At 43.0% G+C, this 18,079-nt stretch overlaps 1 protein-coding gene across 2 annotated transcripts in view; it reads right to left on the bottom strand.

The window, feature by feature from the left end:
- Positions 1-7,036: 7,036 nt before the first annotated feature.
- The window catches only part of MBOAT1 (membrane bound glycerophospholipid O-acyltransferase 1), a 107,770-nt gene continuing 96,727 nt past the window's right edge, over positions 7,037-18,079 (bottom strand). For both annotated transcript variants that reach the window (XM_007973581.3, XM_073005685.1), the window contains exons 12-13: positions 16,760-16,911; positions 7,037-8,469 (exon numbers count right to left, since the gene is read on the bottom strand). In XM_007973581.3, coding sequence (XP_007971772.3) covers positions 8,343-8,469; positions 16,760-16,911 — 279 coding nt within the window. In that variant the 3' untranslated portion in view covers positions 7,037-8,342. The remainder of the gene's footprint in view (positions 8,470-16,759; positions 16,912-18,079) is intronic.

Raw genomic sequence — 18,079 nt, forward strand, 5'->3', positions numbered from 1 at the left:
TGTATCCAGAGGATGAAACCAAAGAGCTGAGGGCAGGCCTAGGAGGGAGAACTACATTTTTTTTTTTTTTTTTTTTTTTTTTTTTTGAGACGAGTCCCACTCTGTCACCCAAGCTGGAGTGCAGTGGCATGATCTCAGCTCACTGCAACCTCTGACTCCCAGGTTCAAGCAATTCTCCTGCCTCAGCCTGCTGAGTAGCTGGGATTATAGGTGTGCACCACCATGCCCGGCTAATTTTTGTATTTTTAGTAGAAATGGGGTTTCATCATGTTGGTCAGGCTGGTCTTGAACTCCTGACCTCGTTATCCGCCTACCTTGGCCTCCCAAAGTTCTGGGAGTACAGGCATGAGCCAATGCGCCCGGCCTGAGTAGTACATTTCTCTGTACATTTTTTTTCTCACTGATCCAATTGAGAAAACATAAGAGTCTGCTAATACGAAGTACTGATGAGAATGTGGACAAAGAAAAACTGTTACACATTTTGGCGAAAGAAAAAATGCATACAACCAGCTGGAGAACAAGAGCACCCGGGTAAGCTGAGAGTGCATTTCTTCACACTAAGATCCTGCAATGCCACTTCATGATGTCCACCCTGTCACCAGAGAAATACAAAAGAATGTTCACCGGCCAGGCGCAGTGGCTCATGCCTGTAATCCCAGCACTTTGGGAGGCTGAGGCGGGAGGATCACAAGGTCAGGAGATCGAGACCATCCTGGCTAACACAGTGAAACTTCGTCTCTCCTAAAAAATACAAAAATGTAGCTGGGCGTGGTGGCGGGCGCCTGTAGTCCCAGCTACTCGGGAGGCTGAGGCAGGAGAATGGCGTGAACCCAAGAGGTGGAGCTTGCAGTGAGCCAAGATTGCACCACTGCACTCCAGCCTGGGCGACAGAGCAAGACTCTGCCTCAAAAAAAAAGAATGTTCACCACAGCATGATTGACTACCACAGAAACAGCAAGAACCACTAACGGTCTGTATGGGTTGAACTGCATCCTTCCTGAAGTCCTAATCCCCAAGACTTCAGAATGTGAATGGATTTGGATACAAGGTCTCTGAAAAGGTAAATAAGTTAAAATGAGTTCATTAGGGTGGGCCTTAATCCAATATGACTGGAGACCTTATAAGAAGACGAGATGGTCAAGCATGGTGGCTCATGCCTGTAATCCTAGCACTTTGTGAGGCCAAGGTAGGCAGATCACCTAAGGTCAGGAGTTCAAGACCAGCCTGGCCAACATGGCGAAACCCTCTCTCTACTAAAATTACAAAAATTAGCTGGGCATGATAGCGAGCGCCTGTAAGCACAGCTCCCTGGAAGGCTGAGGCAAGAGAATCCCTTGAACCCAGGAGGCAGAGATTGCAGTGAGCCAAGATTGCACCACTTCACTGCAGCCTGGGCAACATAGCGAGACTCCATCTCAAAAAAAAAAAAAAGAGAAAAGAAAAAGGAGATTAGGACAAGACACACAGCGGGAAGACCATGGGAGGACACAGTGGGGAGACAGCAGCCACAAGCCAAGAGGAGAGGCCTCAAAAGAAACCAAACTTGCTGACACCTTGATCTCAGACTTCTAACCTCCAGAACCATGAGACAATATGCTTCTGTTGTTTAAGCCATGCGGCCTGTGGTACTTGGTTATGGCAGGGCTAGCCAGTTCATCGGGAGAAGCATAGATGAATACATTCTTGGTTATACAGACAATGAAACACTACATAGTCTCTAATGGAACCACTAACTACCAAAAGCTGTAAAAGATGAAAGTCCAGTATGGACTCCCAGGAAATAGAGAACTCTTAGGAACTTCGTTCCAACATGCTGGACTTACCCAACCCGAATCCTAGCCAGAGAGCTTGATGGAGCACCACAGTGAAGGGAAAGCCCGGATTTTAAGGGACTAGGAAATAGAGAGCCATTAGCTCATTTTTACTAGGGCCATTTCTAGTCCTGGTCAGTAAATGCAGGGGCCAGAACACCAAACTCAACCCACCTGTCCAAGACGGCCCCTTTTCATTATCCCAGAGAAAATCCTGCCGTGGCTAATGGAATTCATTTGTTCAACTAACATTGATCCAATACCCTTTTGAGTCAGAGCCTTGCCAGGTGTGAAGAAATGAGTTGTCAGGCACCTGGCAGTCTGGTTGGGGAAGGACAAATGACGCCAAGCTAATCACAACACAAGGTATTATTGGGGATCTATGAGCAGAAGCTAGAAGTGAGAAGGACTTCAGAGAGAAAATAGCATCTTGTACTGCACATTTTCTCTGTCTAAAAGGCCTTCTGCCCTTTTTGCTTTGGGAAGTGCCTATTCAAAAAATGTTGTTCTTTTAGGCAGCAGAACGTAAAGGTACAAAGGCGCCGAGTCACAAACTCTGGCTGCACATGGAACAGCTGCCCGCCTGAAAGGAGGGCCGGGAACCCAGGTTGGTGAGGGTGGAAGGGAAGGGCATGGGTTTTATGGTGTAGACAGCAGGAGCCGGCAGGAATTTTGATCAAGAGTGGCATCCTGAAGGGCTCACCAGGAAGAGTCCCAGGCAGCAGCGTGAAGGACTGGAGGGAAGAGGTTACCAGTGACCATGCAGAAAACTTGTACCAGCATCTGGTGGCTTTTCCAGGCCAGCGGACACAGAGACAGTTGCGACCTGGGACTGCAGCTGGAAATGCTGAAAGGTCATTTTGCCTGTCAAGCAGACAATAGACCGAAAGAAGGCCAAGGATGAATGGACGATTGATTGTAGCCAGCAACTGCTTAGACAGTGTAAATTTTAATGCCAAAAGTGCTTATCCCGTATGAATTTTCTTTGTTTGAGAACAAAAGGGGCCATTGGATCCTGAGGGCCATGTGGATACAGAAAGGCTTTTTTCTAGAAAATTGTTCCCAATCTGCCTCCACAGGTTGGATCAGCAGTGACAATAAAACTGTCTGTGAGGCTGCGTAAGATCGGAGGCCAACCCACACTCAGAGAGTGCAGACTTACAGGTCCCTAGGACACATCCGCCTCACCTGGACCATCATTTTCAGGCCTAAGGAGGGTGTTCTCATCTGAGAAAATGTCCCAGGAAAGACAGAGGGCTCCTCTGAGACCCACTGTGCTGGGTGTTTTTTAGAAAACGCATGTCTATTTGTGGGAAGTACACCCTAGTGGGTCAAGAGAAGGCGCTTCCACCCTCATCTCTGCTACAGAAGTGATCTCTGATGCCTGGGGCAAGACATTAAACCACCCACCCACCTTGAGCCTGTTTCCTCAAATGTAAGGAATAAAATGAAGCCAGTACTTCCCAAACCCGGCTGTACATCAGAATTTGTGGGAAACTCGTTAGGAATACTGATTCCCGGGCATGGCTTCGGACCGACTGAATCCAAGTATCTGGGGAGTGGGATCCAGGAGTCTGTTTGTAATCAAGTATCTGTGAAGGCATCTGTTACCTGCATATCCCTAAGGTCTACTGCTTTATAAGATGCCCTTGGATTTAGAAATTCAAATAACGGAGAACATAGCTCTATTCCCCAACTCCACGGCTAGTATTTTGTATTTCTGGAGATTGATTCTTGAGGGAGGCTTAGGTTACTGCTAGGCATATCTTAGTCTGTTCTCTTCTCTCCTCCCAATGCCAGCCTAAACTGGAAACAGGTTTTGTTCTCTTTTTAAAGATGAAATGTGTCTCTAGCTATGGTAGTAGAGGAGAACATTACCTAAGAGTCCAGGAATTCTCCACCTTCCTATTCTTAAAGATCTCCCTGACCAGGCCACCCGCTGGGAATTTCCTTTCTCCTCAGGCCCCAATTTTCTGCCATCTCTTTATTCCACTGAGTAGTCTCTGCCCAATTTCCCCAAAGTTTACGCACACCAGCTACTTAAAATCTAGGCCAAACTTTGCATATCTCAAAATGCATTAAAACAACCACGTTAAAAGGTCTTTTAGGAACACAAAGCAATCACAGATGTTCCAAAATACCTTCTTTTTGAAGTAAACAATCTAGCTAGGCTCTCACCTCCCCATTCCACCAGGATATAATCACCCTTAACCACTGGGAAGAAGGTTATGGTAACACGACCATTATCCCACGTTGATATCAATCACACCGTTCCCCTGAGAAAAGGGAATGGTGATCATCAGCAACTTAACAGCAAATCTATCTCCCCACTCCTTGCGTGTTTAGCAAGCTCCCCAAGCGACAAGGCCAGCTGGTCTGCGTAAGGAAACCACTAGACCAGGTGAGAGCTGGAGTTACTTCCAGCTTTAAAACTCCGTCTCTTTGAAAACGAACGTGCTCTGCACCAGGCGGTGAGATGGACTCTGGAGTCAGCCAAACCAGGATTCCAACCTCAGCTCCTCCACTAACTAGCTGGGTGACTGTCGGCAAGTTACTTGCTACTTGCTTTCCACATTTGCAAATGAGAATACTGCCAAGTTCACAGACTGTGTTAGGAATGCATGTGAAAGTAGCTGTCAATAACTGTTAGTTTTCTTTGTCTTAGCACAAAGTAAGTAGCGTCAGATAATTTTAGGGCATTAGACAAAGCTCATGTGGGCTGCACCTTCTCTAAGCAAATACCTTCCCTCTGAAGCTTCATGAAGTCTTTCACTGAGCCTGCAAACTTCACTAAAGGTCCCTCCGGAGGGGGACTGGCCACCCTACTACCCCTATGGGCAACCATGAGAGTTCAGTCTGCTCCATTGGGTAGCTACCGCATTGATTGGCATTGACATGTTGCAAGCTCAATACCCAGTTTCAGGACAAGGGCAAGTTTTACTTCACCTGGACATGAGGCTAGGCAGCAGTGATGCTGCTGTCCTGGGTAATTCTCAACACTGTAAAATGAGATCACTCTAAGAAAACAAGGATCAGGAAATAGATCACTTTATAACTTCTGAATGCTGGAATTCTCCTGGGCACTCCTACTGCGCACTCCTCTGGATCATGTCTTTCTGGGCATACTGTGAACTCTCCAAGAGCAGAGAATGGGGGTTTTCAGCATCTTTTACCTGCAGTGCCTCACAGAGTGCCAGGCCCACACCAGACATGACACATTTGATAAATAAGTGAATGCATTAATTAATGGATGGGTGGACCAGAGGGGTTCAGACTATGTAAACTGGCTGTCTGAGTGATTATATTACATAATGTGCTTTCAGAATTCCCCAAAAACACAAGCCTTTATTTCAGAAACTAATTCTGAAAAGCAGAAACGATGTTTCCCAGTGTAAAAGTGACTCAATCAAAACTGTCAAGTGCAATGATGCATTAAACTAATCCATTCAATCCCTCATTCATTCAACAAACACTTAGTGAATCTTCATTACAGGACAGGCACTATGCCAAATGCCAGAGACAAGAAGAGAAAAAACATGTGGTCCCTGGAGAAACCAGGCATCAATCACTTTCTTTAAGCTTCCTGTGTGGTTCCAATGTGCAGTGGGAGTTGAGAAGGACCACCTGGGAGCCTGCAGAGTAACGGAAGGACACACACCGCACCAGTTCTGGGGGCCACCTGACTCCTCTGTTCTTCCAGTTTTCTCCTCCTGCCTTTTTCTCTCTTAGACAGTCAGAATCTCAGACTGAATTATTTATTGCTTTTTGCAACCACTGAATAATATCTGAATAATATTCTTGCTCCATATAGTTACCTTCAAAGTATGAAAAAAAATAGAATATTTTAGATTTGGCTTTTTCAAAAACAAAACCAGAAAGTGTATTTATTTTCAACTGAAAACTCACAATCCAATAAGTATTTATTAAATGCATCTCATATTTAGGACAACTTGGAAATCTAAGGTAATAAAAACAGTCCCAACCTTCTGTCTAAATGTTGGTCCTCAATTGAAATCTTTTTCTATGGGTAAGTGGTTTTCAGAAGGAGGAGGATGCTAATCAGTCTTCTATGTGTTGTTCTTTTTATACAGAATAAAGCCTCATGTTTGTGTCCCAGAGCCTACCACCAAGTCTAACATATAGCATCCACAAGCTCAACTCCTAGAGGTTTGACTTCTCATTCCATAAGGAGTAATCAATTCTGGGCAGTCACTAGTGGGACCAATGGCCTCAGTTTGCCCAGGACTGAAGGCTTGAGAGAGTCCTTGGTAAGCTGGTCACTGAAGCAGACACCCCTCCTCTCATTACCAAGGGCAGGGCAGCTGGTCACTGAAGCAGACACCCCTCCTCTCATTACCAAGTTCTTCTTTCAGACATGAAGATACTTACATTACATACAGTGAAACCTGGTCATCAATCACATTGTAAATTCAAAGACTTCACTGTAATATGAATATTCTACATGTTCATATTATTACTACACACCAGTGGTAATATTTACCATTTTTGCTAGTTTATAAGATGCACATTTTTCTTGGTCTTGTACCTCAAGCTATTCCTGGTGGAGACAACCTCTGATAGATTTTAGGTACCTACAACCACTTCCCCTACCCACTATCTAAGAATCTTCCTGAGACAGGAAGCTTGTACCTCAAGCTATTCCTGGTGGAGACAAACTGATAGATTTTAGGTACCTACAGCCCCTTCCCCTACCCACTATCTAAGATTCTTCCTGAGATAGCAAAGTTGGGTTGCCCCAAGATTTCCTTGTTAAAGTAGGGTGAGACTCATGCACTAGCTCCGATCTACTACTTCTTAACTTTCACTATCCCAAATAAGGACTAGAGTTTGGGTTCTAGTACTCGCCCCCAGCACCAGGACTGTATGCATGCTTAAGAGGGACAGGCACATCACATTCACATTTCACTATCCTAAGAGAAGCACCAGTAGGACACCTTATGGAAAGACTCACAGCTGGTGGTCTTCATAGGACCATCTGGGACACAAATCTCAGCTCTACCACTAATGCTGTGATCTTACGGCAGTTGGCAAAAGTCTCTCTGATTCTCAGTACCCTCATCTGTGAAAGGGGGTAAAATCCCACCTGCAAAGTTGGGAATAAAGATCTGAAATTATACCAAAACACAAGACACCCAAGGGCCTGAAATATACAGTAAAACCTTAAGTTGGTGCACATTTGTTAAAACACACACACACACACAGGCTTCTGAACATCAAGTCTCTATTCACAGACAAAAAGCAATTCTTCCCATCAGAAACATTTCCTTTATATGGGAACATACTGTTTATTCAATAAGAAACTAATGTTTTATCATTGGATTTGAATAAATTTTCTCCTCCCAAGCAACCTGATTGAGAGTACACCATTGCAGCATATATTGTATTATTATCATCATTATTTTTCACAACATTTAATATCGTGTTTCCTTCTCTCACATAGAATATTACCCAATAGAAGTCTCCAAAAGGGGGCCATAGCACATTCGTAACAAAGATAGAAAAGACAAATTTCAACATCTGCTTTCCAATATGATGATTCAACTAGAACAAAGCTGAATTTCTCAGCCATGAAACTGAAAAAATGAAAATCAGCCCATGCGTACATCACGGCCAGCCACGATCATTAACACCTCCATGAAATGAGGGGAGAACAGAGAAACAACTGCTTCTTCTTACCAAACTTCTACATAACTTTAAATTACTTTTTAAAAATTTCCTAAAAGGCATTCTGCTGCCTCATAAACATTTGGGTGTTTCTCAAGGCCATCCCCGGGCAGGCAGGCGGCGCCTGTGAACTGGAAAACATTCGGGAAACAGCAACCCCTCTTCAGCTCCACGTACAGGAAACGTTCTGATTTTCAGTCTTGGCTCAGGTCAGAAGAAAAAGGGGAAAGGTTACATTCCTGGGAAAAAAAAAATGCAGCCTATTTGAGGGCATGTCTGACTTTCAGTCCATGCACTAGTCCTCTTGACTCGTAGAGTTTTCAGGGTCCTGAAACCATGATCCCTCCGCCTCCATGGTCCTCTGAGTGTAGTTATTATGTCTGCAAACCAGTAATGTCACAAGTCAAAGGATCTGGGGCTTCCCAGGGAACCACCATGTCTGAGTATATTCTGATTTGAGAAAACTGTGTCAAGTCTTCTCAGCACTCGCCTTCTAATTTTTGGAGCCAATGCCTGGGTTCCAGCATCCAGGTCACAGTAGCTGGAAATCATGCTGGAAGGGCAAAAAGCCAGCATCCCAGAATGGACTGTCTCTGTAGCTCTGGCACATTCTCCACACACTGCCGCACCACTCAAATGTCCTATAAAATATTAAAACCAATAACCTGGACATGGCTGATTTATCTGTACAAAAAGTCTTTATAAAAATACTCCCTGCACTTTAAAAAAGAACAAAATAAAGATGCATGTAAACATCGCCTCTAAGTCACCGGAGGAACCCTTGAGCCTTGTCATCTCATCTTTCGAACGTTCTGTAGTTCTGCTTGTCCGCTTCTCTTGGAGGTATCAATCTGTTTTTCTCTTATTGATAGAGTTCACAGTCTGAGGCCACCTTTGCATATGAGCTTGTGGTTTCATTGGCAGAAATAGTATTATCAGGAGACTTATGATGTGCAAATAAAAGTACATGGACCTGGGTATAAAAATACACAAAAATTATATTTGAAATAAGGATGTAGACGAGAAACATCACCTAATTACATCAACTACATTATGGCAAGTGAGAGCACCGCTTTTGGCAGTAGGAAACCTGTCTGCACTCAGGGTTCCCTTGATTCACTCCACAGATAACTCCCTGTGGTAGGTGAGTGGGTCACGGATAGACCGAAACCACAAAACTGGGCAGGGCAAACCAACTGACTCATCTGTGGATATATATGGTACCGTCCCATTGACATAACAGGCCAACCAAGAGAATTAACCCCACGACAGCTGGACACCCCCAATATTCAAAGTTTAAGGACTCCTAAGACCAAATTCAAACCCAGTATTGTCATATGATACTTAATGACATTTCAGCCAATGATGGACCACATTAATGATGACAGCCCCGTAAGATTATAACAGAACTGAAAAATTCCTATCACCTAGTGACGTCGTAGCCATTGCAACGTCATAGGCAACGCATTGCTCACGTGTTTGTGGTGATGCTGGTGTAAACAGTACTACGCTGCCTGTTGAATAAAAGTCTAGCACATACTATCACATACAATACATAGTACTTGATAATGACAATGAATGATTATGTAACTGGTTTATATATTTACAATACTATACTTTCCCTTGTTATTTTGGAGTATACTCCTTCTACTTATTAAGAAATAAAGTTAACTGTAAAACAGCCTCAAGCAGGTTCTTTAGGAGGGATTCTAAAGGCACTGTTATCACAGGAGATGACAGCTCCATGTGTGTTACTGCCTCTGAAGACCTCCCGCAATGAGACAAGATGTGGAGGTGGACCACAATGATACTGATGATCCTGATCTTGTGTAGCCTAGGCTGATGTGTGTTTGTGTCTTAATTTTTAACAAAAAAGGTTTCAAAAGTAAAAAAAAATAGAAAATAGTTTACAAAAAACATAAAGAAAAATGTTTGTACACCTGTACCATGTTTGTTGTTGTTGTTGTTTCGTTTTTTTGGTTGTTTTTGAGATGGAGTTTTGCTCTTGTTTGCCCACATTGGAGTGCAATAGCATGATCTCAGTTCACCACAATCTCCAACTCCCAGGTTCAAACGATTCTCCTGCCTCAGCCTCCCAAGTAGCTGGGACTACATGCGCCACCACGCCCGGCCAATTTTGTATTCTTAATAGAGACAGGGTTTCTCCATGTTGGTCAGGCTGGTTTCAAACTCCCAACCTCAGGTAATGCACCTACCTCGGCCTCCCAAACTGCTAGGATTGCAGGCATGAGCCACCATGCCCGGCCACCATGTTTGTTTTAACCAAGGTGTTTTATTACAAAAGAGTCTGTTTTTAAAACGTTTAAAGTTTATAAAGTTAAAAAAGTGACAGTAAGCTAAGGTTACTTCATTATTGAGGAAAAGTTTTCTTAATAAATTTAGTACAGACTAAGTATAAGGTGTTTCTAAAGTCTACAGTAGTGTACACTGATGTCCTAGGCCTTCACACTCACTCACCACTCACTGACTCACCCAGAGCAACTTCCAGTCCTGCAAGCTCCATTCATGGTAATACAGGTGTATCCTTTTTTATCTTTGCCAGATTTTTACTGTACCTTCTCTATGTTTAGATACACAAATACTTATCATTGTGTTTAAACTGCCTACAGTATTCAGTACGGTAACACACTGCACCAGTTTGCAGCCTATGAACAATAGGCTATCCCATATAACCTCAGTGTATAGTAGACTATACTACCTAGGTTTGTGCAGGTACACTCTATGCTGTTCAAACAATTAAATTGCCTAACGATGCATTTCGCAGAACATATCCCTGTCGGTAAGCAACATATGACTGTATCCTATTCCCTAAACACAATGCAACTAACACTTTAACACATTGCTCTACTCAAGTGTAAAAGGTTCTTCTTTTGTGTCTTATGAGCTAGAAGAATCCCGATTTTGAAAATCCAGTCCATAACCCTAAAAATAACTGTCATCTAAACTAATAAAAAAACAAGTTTTGCTTTTGATGTTTGTGGATTTCTATTGTGAAGTGTAGTATTCAGCAGTATGCACAACGTAGATATGCAATAAATATCGGGCATATCAATACGTGCAAGTAATTAGAAACAGCTGCATTGGCACAACTGTTCTAGATCCATTTGGAAAGGTTCAACTTATATTTTCCCTAATGCTTTTTGAAGAAAGGAAAATAACGCTGGGGAAGGAGGAAAGCATAATTGATTTATGCATCATTCCCCAACTTCTGTGATTATAAGGTCAGGCACATTAGAATCAGAAAACTCACATATGCCCCTAAACTTCTCCATCCTTTAGCAGGAGGAATGCCTCCTCGACAATATTCACAGAATAGTGAAGAGCTTGAACAGAGGCGAATATACACGCGTTCATTTATTCTTTCAATAAGCATTTACTGCTTAGGATATGCAAAACAATAAACTGGATCTACAAAAAGGCACCAGCCTCCACCCCTTCCCATGTGGGAATGGAAACAAGACAAGTACATGATTAACAGCTGTTTAACCAGGGAAGGGGTAAGCAGCCACAGCAAGTGATCACCTAATTTATTGTCTAAACCAAGACATTACTGAGAGTGGAAAAAGTGCTCCACAGATAAACACGGTGGTTTAACAGGTATAGACTGGGATTCTCATGGGCACACCTTAGCCACAGATAACTCCAGCTTTCAAAATCTGCACATCCAAAATATGTTATACTTTGTTCTTGAGCTTTGCCTTAATATTTCATATGTGGCCAAATCTACACTGGGACAATTATGTTAGGTAAAATCCAGCTACTTTGAGTATCAAGTGGAAAACACCTAGTGAGGTTTAGTAACCTCTTCTGACATTTCATATTTCTCTAAAATTTGAAGGAATATTTCATCTTTCTATTATAGAAAGACTAAACTAACATTTATTGATCATGTCAGGTACTGACCTAAGGACCCAGATGTAAAGATGAATTAGGCGGGGTTCCTGCTCTCAAAGAGTTTGCCATCTATGAAAGTTTCTATGCAAATTCTAATGTTCTGGCCAGGTGCAGTGGCTCAGGCCTGTAATCCCAGCACTTTGGAGGCCAAGGTGGGTAGAATGCTTGAGCCCAGGAGTTTGAGAACAGCCTGGGCAACATGGCAAAACCCCATCTCTACAAAAATAAAAAATATTAGGCAGGTACGGTGGCACATGACTGTAATCCCAGCTACTCAGGAGGCTGAGGTGGGAGGCTGAGGTGGGAGGATCACCTGAACCAGGAGGCAGAGGCGGAAGCAAGCTGAGATCGCAATCACGCCACTGCACTCCAGCCTCGGCAACAGAGGAGAACCCCAACTCAAAAAACAAAAAGAGAAACAAATTCTAACGTTATTACCCACTGAATTTAAGAAAGAGTTATCCAATTAAAGACAAAGTGATGTATGTGAATTTGCTTTTCAAAATGATTTCATAGAAAGGTTCTTTCATAATATATTTGAGTATTCACTTGGGCTCATTTACATTCACTTGGGCTCATAAAGAAGTTAGACTGAGCGCTCTGAGGCTGAGATCTGAAGCCACTCTCGACTGAACACTGACTAGACCTAACAATGAAGTACAAGTGAAATTTCAACGTTAAGCAATGAGGATCTACTGAGAAAAGGGTTTGCAAACATCTGTGGTTTACTGCTGGCTACTGAATTTAGCCAAAGGGGAGGAACAGATCTGGAACACAACCAGGCCTGCCTTCACTAAAAAACTATGCAATTTTCTTTCTTGTCCAAATTCAGGGATTTTCTTAAAAGATTATGAAAACACTGTTTGGGGTGTAATCAATCTGGAATAGCCGCTGGCAACATGTGGCTGTTAAAATTCTAATTAATTAAAATTCAATAAAATTGAAAATTCAGTTCCTCCGTACAACTAGCTGCATTTCAAATGCTCACTGGCCACACATGTTGGGTGGCCAGCATCTCAGACGGCACAGATGTAGAGTATTTCTGTCATCATAGAAACTACTTCTTCTTCTTCTTTTTTTTTTTTTTTGAGATGGAGTCTCACTCTGTCGCTCAGGTTGGAGTGCAGTGGTGTGATCTCAGCTCACTGCAATATCCACCTGCCGGGTTCAAGCAATTCTCCTGCCTCAGCCTCCTTAGTAGATGGGACTACAGGCACATGCCAACATGCCCGGCTAATTTTTTGTATAATTAGTAGAGACGAGATTTCACCATGCTGGCCAGGCTGGTCTCAAACTCCTGACCTCATGATCCGCCCGCCTTGGCCTCCCAAAGTGCTGGGATTACAGACGTGAGCCACCAGGCCCAGCCATCATAGAAACTTCTATTGGACAGAGCTGATCTAGACAGGAAACTTAAATTATATAAATAACTAGAAACCAGAAAATACACTAGGCTGGATCATTTAAAATAGGCCTACTTGACCCAAAAAATGTCAACTCCTGTTTCATCCTAAACAAAGATGTTTAAAAAAAAATATTCTGGGTTGTTTTTAAAAATAAGTGAAAAGCTACTTGATAATTTAATTCTGCCCTTTGAGTTCCTGCCTAAGCCCAGGAATTGTTGTTTTAGTTGGTTAAACGCAATATTGTCACTAACAAATCACTTATTATGATCCCCAAGCAGTAGTTTGTATCCAAAATAACTTCTCCTAAAGAAATTTTTAGTAACTCCATTACTGATATTGCTATTAAGGGAACGCTGAGTCTGAAACTCGGGTTCAACATTTAGCTGCTGTGTAAATTTTGTTACTCACCTTCTCTGAGCCTCTACTTCCTCATGTGATAAACAGGGACACTGATACCTACCCCCTGCTCTCCTCAGCTCAGCTCACCTCCCTCCACCTTGGATTCTATGTTCTGCCCACATTCACGTTTCCCTGGTCTTCAGTGCATGGAGCGTCATGCTACACTATGGGAGGCTACATGACAGGGCTTTTCCAGGCTATTTTCAAGTCTGGAGCACTGCCCACAATGCTCACACACACTGAGCCTGCTTCACTCCCACTGCACAACCTCCAGGACTGAGCTCAAAAAGATGTCCCCAGTGCCTAGGCTGAGGCAGATTCCTGTTACATACTCTCTTAAAACTCTATACCATTCACTAAAAGTACGATCTCAGCATGTATTTATACATTTGTCAATTACTACCTGTCTTTCTCATCAAGCTATCACCCCAGTGAGAGCAGAAATGATTTCTATATTTTGCTTTCCATTCTAACCCCAGATTCTAGCACAATGCCTAGCACACTATAGCTATTACATGATACTGAGTGGAATACAGGCGCTTCTGCTATAACATGATCAATCTATTCCTTAAAAATCTCTTATGAGGCAATATCAGGGGCTTAGAATACCAGGGCTTACAGGAAAAAAAAAAATCATGTTAGAAATACATAACTCAAAACCTAGGAGGACTCTGTAACAAAAACAGAGCTCTAAAGGAAACAATTTGGACAGCCCCTGCAGACAGTTCAATGGTGCCAAAGGCTGCTTCTGGGCATGTTAAAAATGCAGAAGACAAAAGGGCAAATGTTGGCTTGAGGGCACTGACAAATGGGAATGAAATTGGAGCTGGAAGCACGTGGGGCGGCCCTAGGTGGGCACAAGGAGGCAGAAGCAGTCAGAATGCCAGCTTGGGGGTGCGCCTCTCTGAGGAGGGAGTCCCAGTGAAGGGGGCTCCTGTTTGAGGTGTCATCAATCTGGAATAGCCGCTGGCAACACGCGACTGTTAAAATTCTAATTAATTACAATTCAATAAAATTGAAAATTCGGTTCCTCTGTGCCACTAGCTGCATTTCAAATGCTCAATGGCCACATATGTTGGGTTTCTCAGTTCCATTTTCTTCATCCAGGACTGAAATGACTCCTACCTCTCTAGTAGCTGAACTGATGGCTTCTTTTTGACAGAAGCTTATAATTCTCTTCCCACTCTTCTGACACCCCTTTGCATAGAAAAATTTGGGTATAAACCAGTACAGCTTCCATGTTATATTGACATAAGTTCTTATCACCTAACTAGAAGTATAAAAGCATATATTGTAACAGCATGGACGTCATTGATCAGTGCTGTATGGTTCCCTCAACCTTCTCTTTCTATAGCCTCAAATAAATCATCCCACTTATAGATACTTATACTGAGTAGTAAAAACTTCTTCAATCCCTTCATGACCCCTCCATCGGCTATAGGGAATTCCCAACTTAAGAAGAAGGTGTGTTTGCACTGTTTATTTCTTTTTTTTTAATTTTTTTTTATTTATTATTATTATTATACTTTAAGTTCTAGGGTACATGTGCATAATGTGCAGGTTTGTTACATATGGATACTTGTGCCATGTTGGTGTGCTGCACCCATCAACTCGTCAGCACCCATCAACTCGTCATTTACATCAGGTATAACTCCCAATGCAATCCCTCCCCCCTCCCCCCCTCCCCATGATAGGCCCCGGTGTGTGATGTTCCCCTTCCCGAGTCTAAGTGATCTCATTGTTCAGTTCCCACCTATGAGTGAGAACATGCGGTGTTTGGTTTTCTGTTCTTGTGATAGTTTGCTAAGAATGATGGTTTCCAGCTGCATCCATGTCCCTACAAAGGACACAAACTCATCCTTTTTTATAGCTGCATAGTATTCCATGGTGTATATGTGCCACATTTTCTTAATCCAGTCTGTCACTGATGGACATTTGGGTTGATTCCAAGTCTTTGCTATTGTGAATAGTGCCGCAATAAACATACATGTGCATGTGTCTTTATAGCAGCATGATTTATAATTCTTTGGGTATATACCCAGTAATGGGATGGCTGGGTCATATGGTACATCTAGTTCTAGATCCTTGAGGAATCGCCATACTGTTTTCCATAATGGTTGAACTAGTTTACAATCCCACCAACAGTGTAAAAGTGTTCCTATTTCTCCACATCCTCTCCAGCACCTGTTGTTTCCTGACTTTTTAATGATCGCCATTCTAACTGGTGTGAGATGGTATCTCATTGTGGTTTTGATTTGCATTTCTCTGATGGCCAGTGATGATGAGCATTTTTTCATGTGTCTGTTGGCTGTATGAATGTCTTCTTTGGCTGGAGTGCGGTGGCACAATCTCGGCTCACTACAAGCTCCGCCTCCCGGGTTCACACCATTCTCCTGCCTCAGCCTCCCGAGTAGCTGGGACTACAGGCGCCTGCCACCACGCCCAGCTAATTTTTCATATTTTTAGTAGAGACGGGGTTTCACCATGTTAGCCTGGATGGTCTCGATCTCCTGACCTCGTGATCTGCTCACCTCGGCCTCCCAAAGTGCTGGGATTACAGGCATGAGCCACCACACCCGGCCTCTAAGTCACCTTTTAAAAACTGATACGATGTTCCAAAATTAACCTAGAAAAGCCCGCGCAACTCATTAAATCATGCAAGATAGCATTTATTAGGTACAGATTATATGCCAGATACTGGCCTGAGTCCTCTGCACATTTACCTCATTAATTCTAACACCCAGCACTAACGATGGTGCTCTCAGGTGAATTGTCTTCTCAGCCTCATTTTCCAGTTGAGAAAACACAGGTAAAAGAGGTTAACAACTTGCCACAGGTCACACACCATCAGTTCACAAGAGCATGTGCTCAACCACTTCACAACCGTGGAGAAACACAACTCATTACACATAACTGTGCAAGAATGAAAGTCAGTAATTAGAGGCTTGCAGTTCACCTGGAGCACAGGTGTTTGATTATAAGGGTTGGTCTGTGGCGCGAGCCTCCTCCTCCTCCAGCCTCAATTCCACATACGCCCCTCCAACACATGCAACTGGCCGCATAAATCCCCCACCAGCCTCACCAGGGAGCCCCTCTGCACACCACTCGATCAGGCAATGCCAGCCTCAGCCGCACCCCAACTCCTGCCTCCATTTCTGTCCTGCTCTCAGACACCTCATAGTCCCCAATACAGCCTACCTCCCAATCCCCAGGAGGAAGAGCTAAGGGCAGCAGATTCACCCTCTGAGTTTTTTTTTTTAATCAGGGTCCATCCCTTCAAAATATACCGCCATGAGAGGGCCCCTGAGTGACATTCTGAATGGCTTAACGGATTCCTGTCAAAAGTGCTCGTATGTATTGGAATTTGTACACTGGCGTCTCCAGGACAGCCACTTCCTTTTAAAGCTTCTATGGACATTTCCTACACTGAAGCCCCCGTTAGAAGTGTTTAGGACTGCTTCATTCAATGTACTGCCTCCTAAGTCAAACACAGTGAAAATAGAGTCATTTACCAGATGGCAACTGAGAACAATGGAAACTTACCTGTATAAGCTGATGGTCGGTTCAACTGCCAACATCACGAAGGGCGCTACCGTGTAAGAGACAGCCAGCTGAGTGACGGCCCAGGTGCCTGCATCATACACAGCCTTGAGAGCTCCTGAAGAAAGGAAGTAATGTCTGTAGTTGTTCCTGACCTGCAAGCCAACACAGGCAACCGTAGTGAGGAGCGGGTAAAAAACAAATGACAACTTCCACTCTGCACATGCAGGTAGTATGCCACAGCAACACAGGCTACAGAAGACAACCAACATCTGAGTTGTATTCTCAGCTACAAATACCATCAGGACTCCTTGTTTTTATTTTTATTTATTTATTTATTTATTTTTAAGACAGAGTCTTGCTCTGTCACCCAGGCTGAAGTGCAACGATACAATCATAGCTAACTGCAGCTTCAAACTCCTGGGCTCAAATGATCCTCCCACCTCAGCCTCCCAAGTAGCTGAGACTGCAGGCACATGCCACCGTGCCCAGCTAGTTTTAAAAAAAAAAAAAATTGCAGAGATGTGGGTCTCGCTTTGCTGCCTAGGCTGGTCTTGAACGCCTGGGCTCAAGCAATCCTCCTGCCTCAGCCTCCCAAAGTGCTGGGATTACAGGCGTGAGCCACTGTGCCTGGCCAACTTTTCTTATTAAAATAATAATAATAATAATAATAATACGTGTTCACTATAGAAAAATTGTCAAACAACTAAGCAAACAAAAAAAAATTTTCTTTCTCTTTTAACACCTCCCAAAGGAAAGCATCACTTAAAAACTTGGCGCAGAGCCATCCAAGCTTTTTCTATTCATATGCATCCATGTTAATATTGTTACTGGCACCAATATAATTTCTAGCTCATTTTTTCATTTAGTAATATATCATACACTTTTTTCCGTGTCAGTAAATATTAATCTCTAATATAACTTTAAGTTAATCTGGAAGAGTTAGCTTGTCTTTCCATCCCATTTTGCTATTATAAACAATTCTGTGATGCATATCCTTGTAAATAAAGCTCTGCCCTGTTTCCTAGTTACTTCCTTCAGGTAATGATAACACAAATAATATTACTATTACTAATAATACAAGCAGCTACCATTTACTGAGTGCTTACTCTGTGCCAAGCCTGTGTTAATGCTTTGCATGACTCATCTCCGGTTGATTCTCCCATCAAGCTTAATATGTTAGCATCATGATTCTCATTTTACAGATAAACTGAGACTTAGGTAAAGAGATAATTCTTTGAAATGGAAAATGCTAGGTCAAAGGATACACTCCTTTGTAGGTCTTCTGACACATGTGACTAGATCTGGCTCTAGAAAGACCCC

Source organism: Chlorocebus sabaeus, chromosome 17, assembly GCF_047675955.1.
Source record: "Chlorocebus sabaeus isolate Y175 chromosome 17, mChlSab1.0.hap1, whole genome shotgun sequence".
Lineage (NCBI taxonomy): Eukaryota > Metazoa > Chordata > Mammalia > Primates > Cercopithecidae > Chlorocebus > Chlorocebus sabaeus.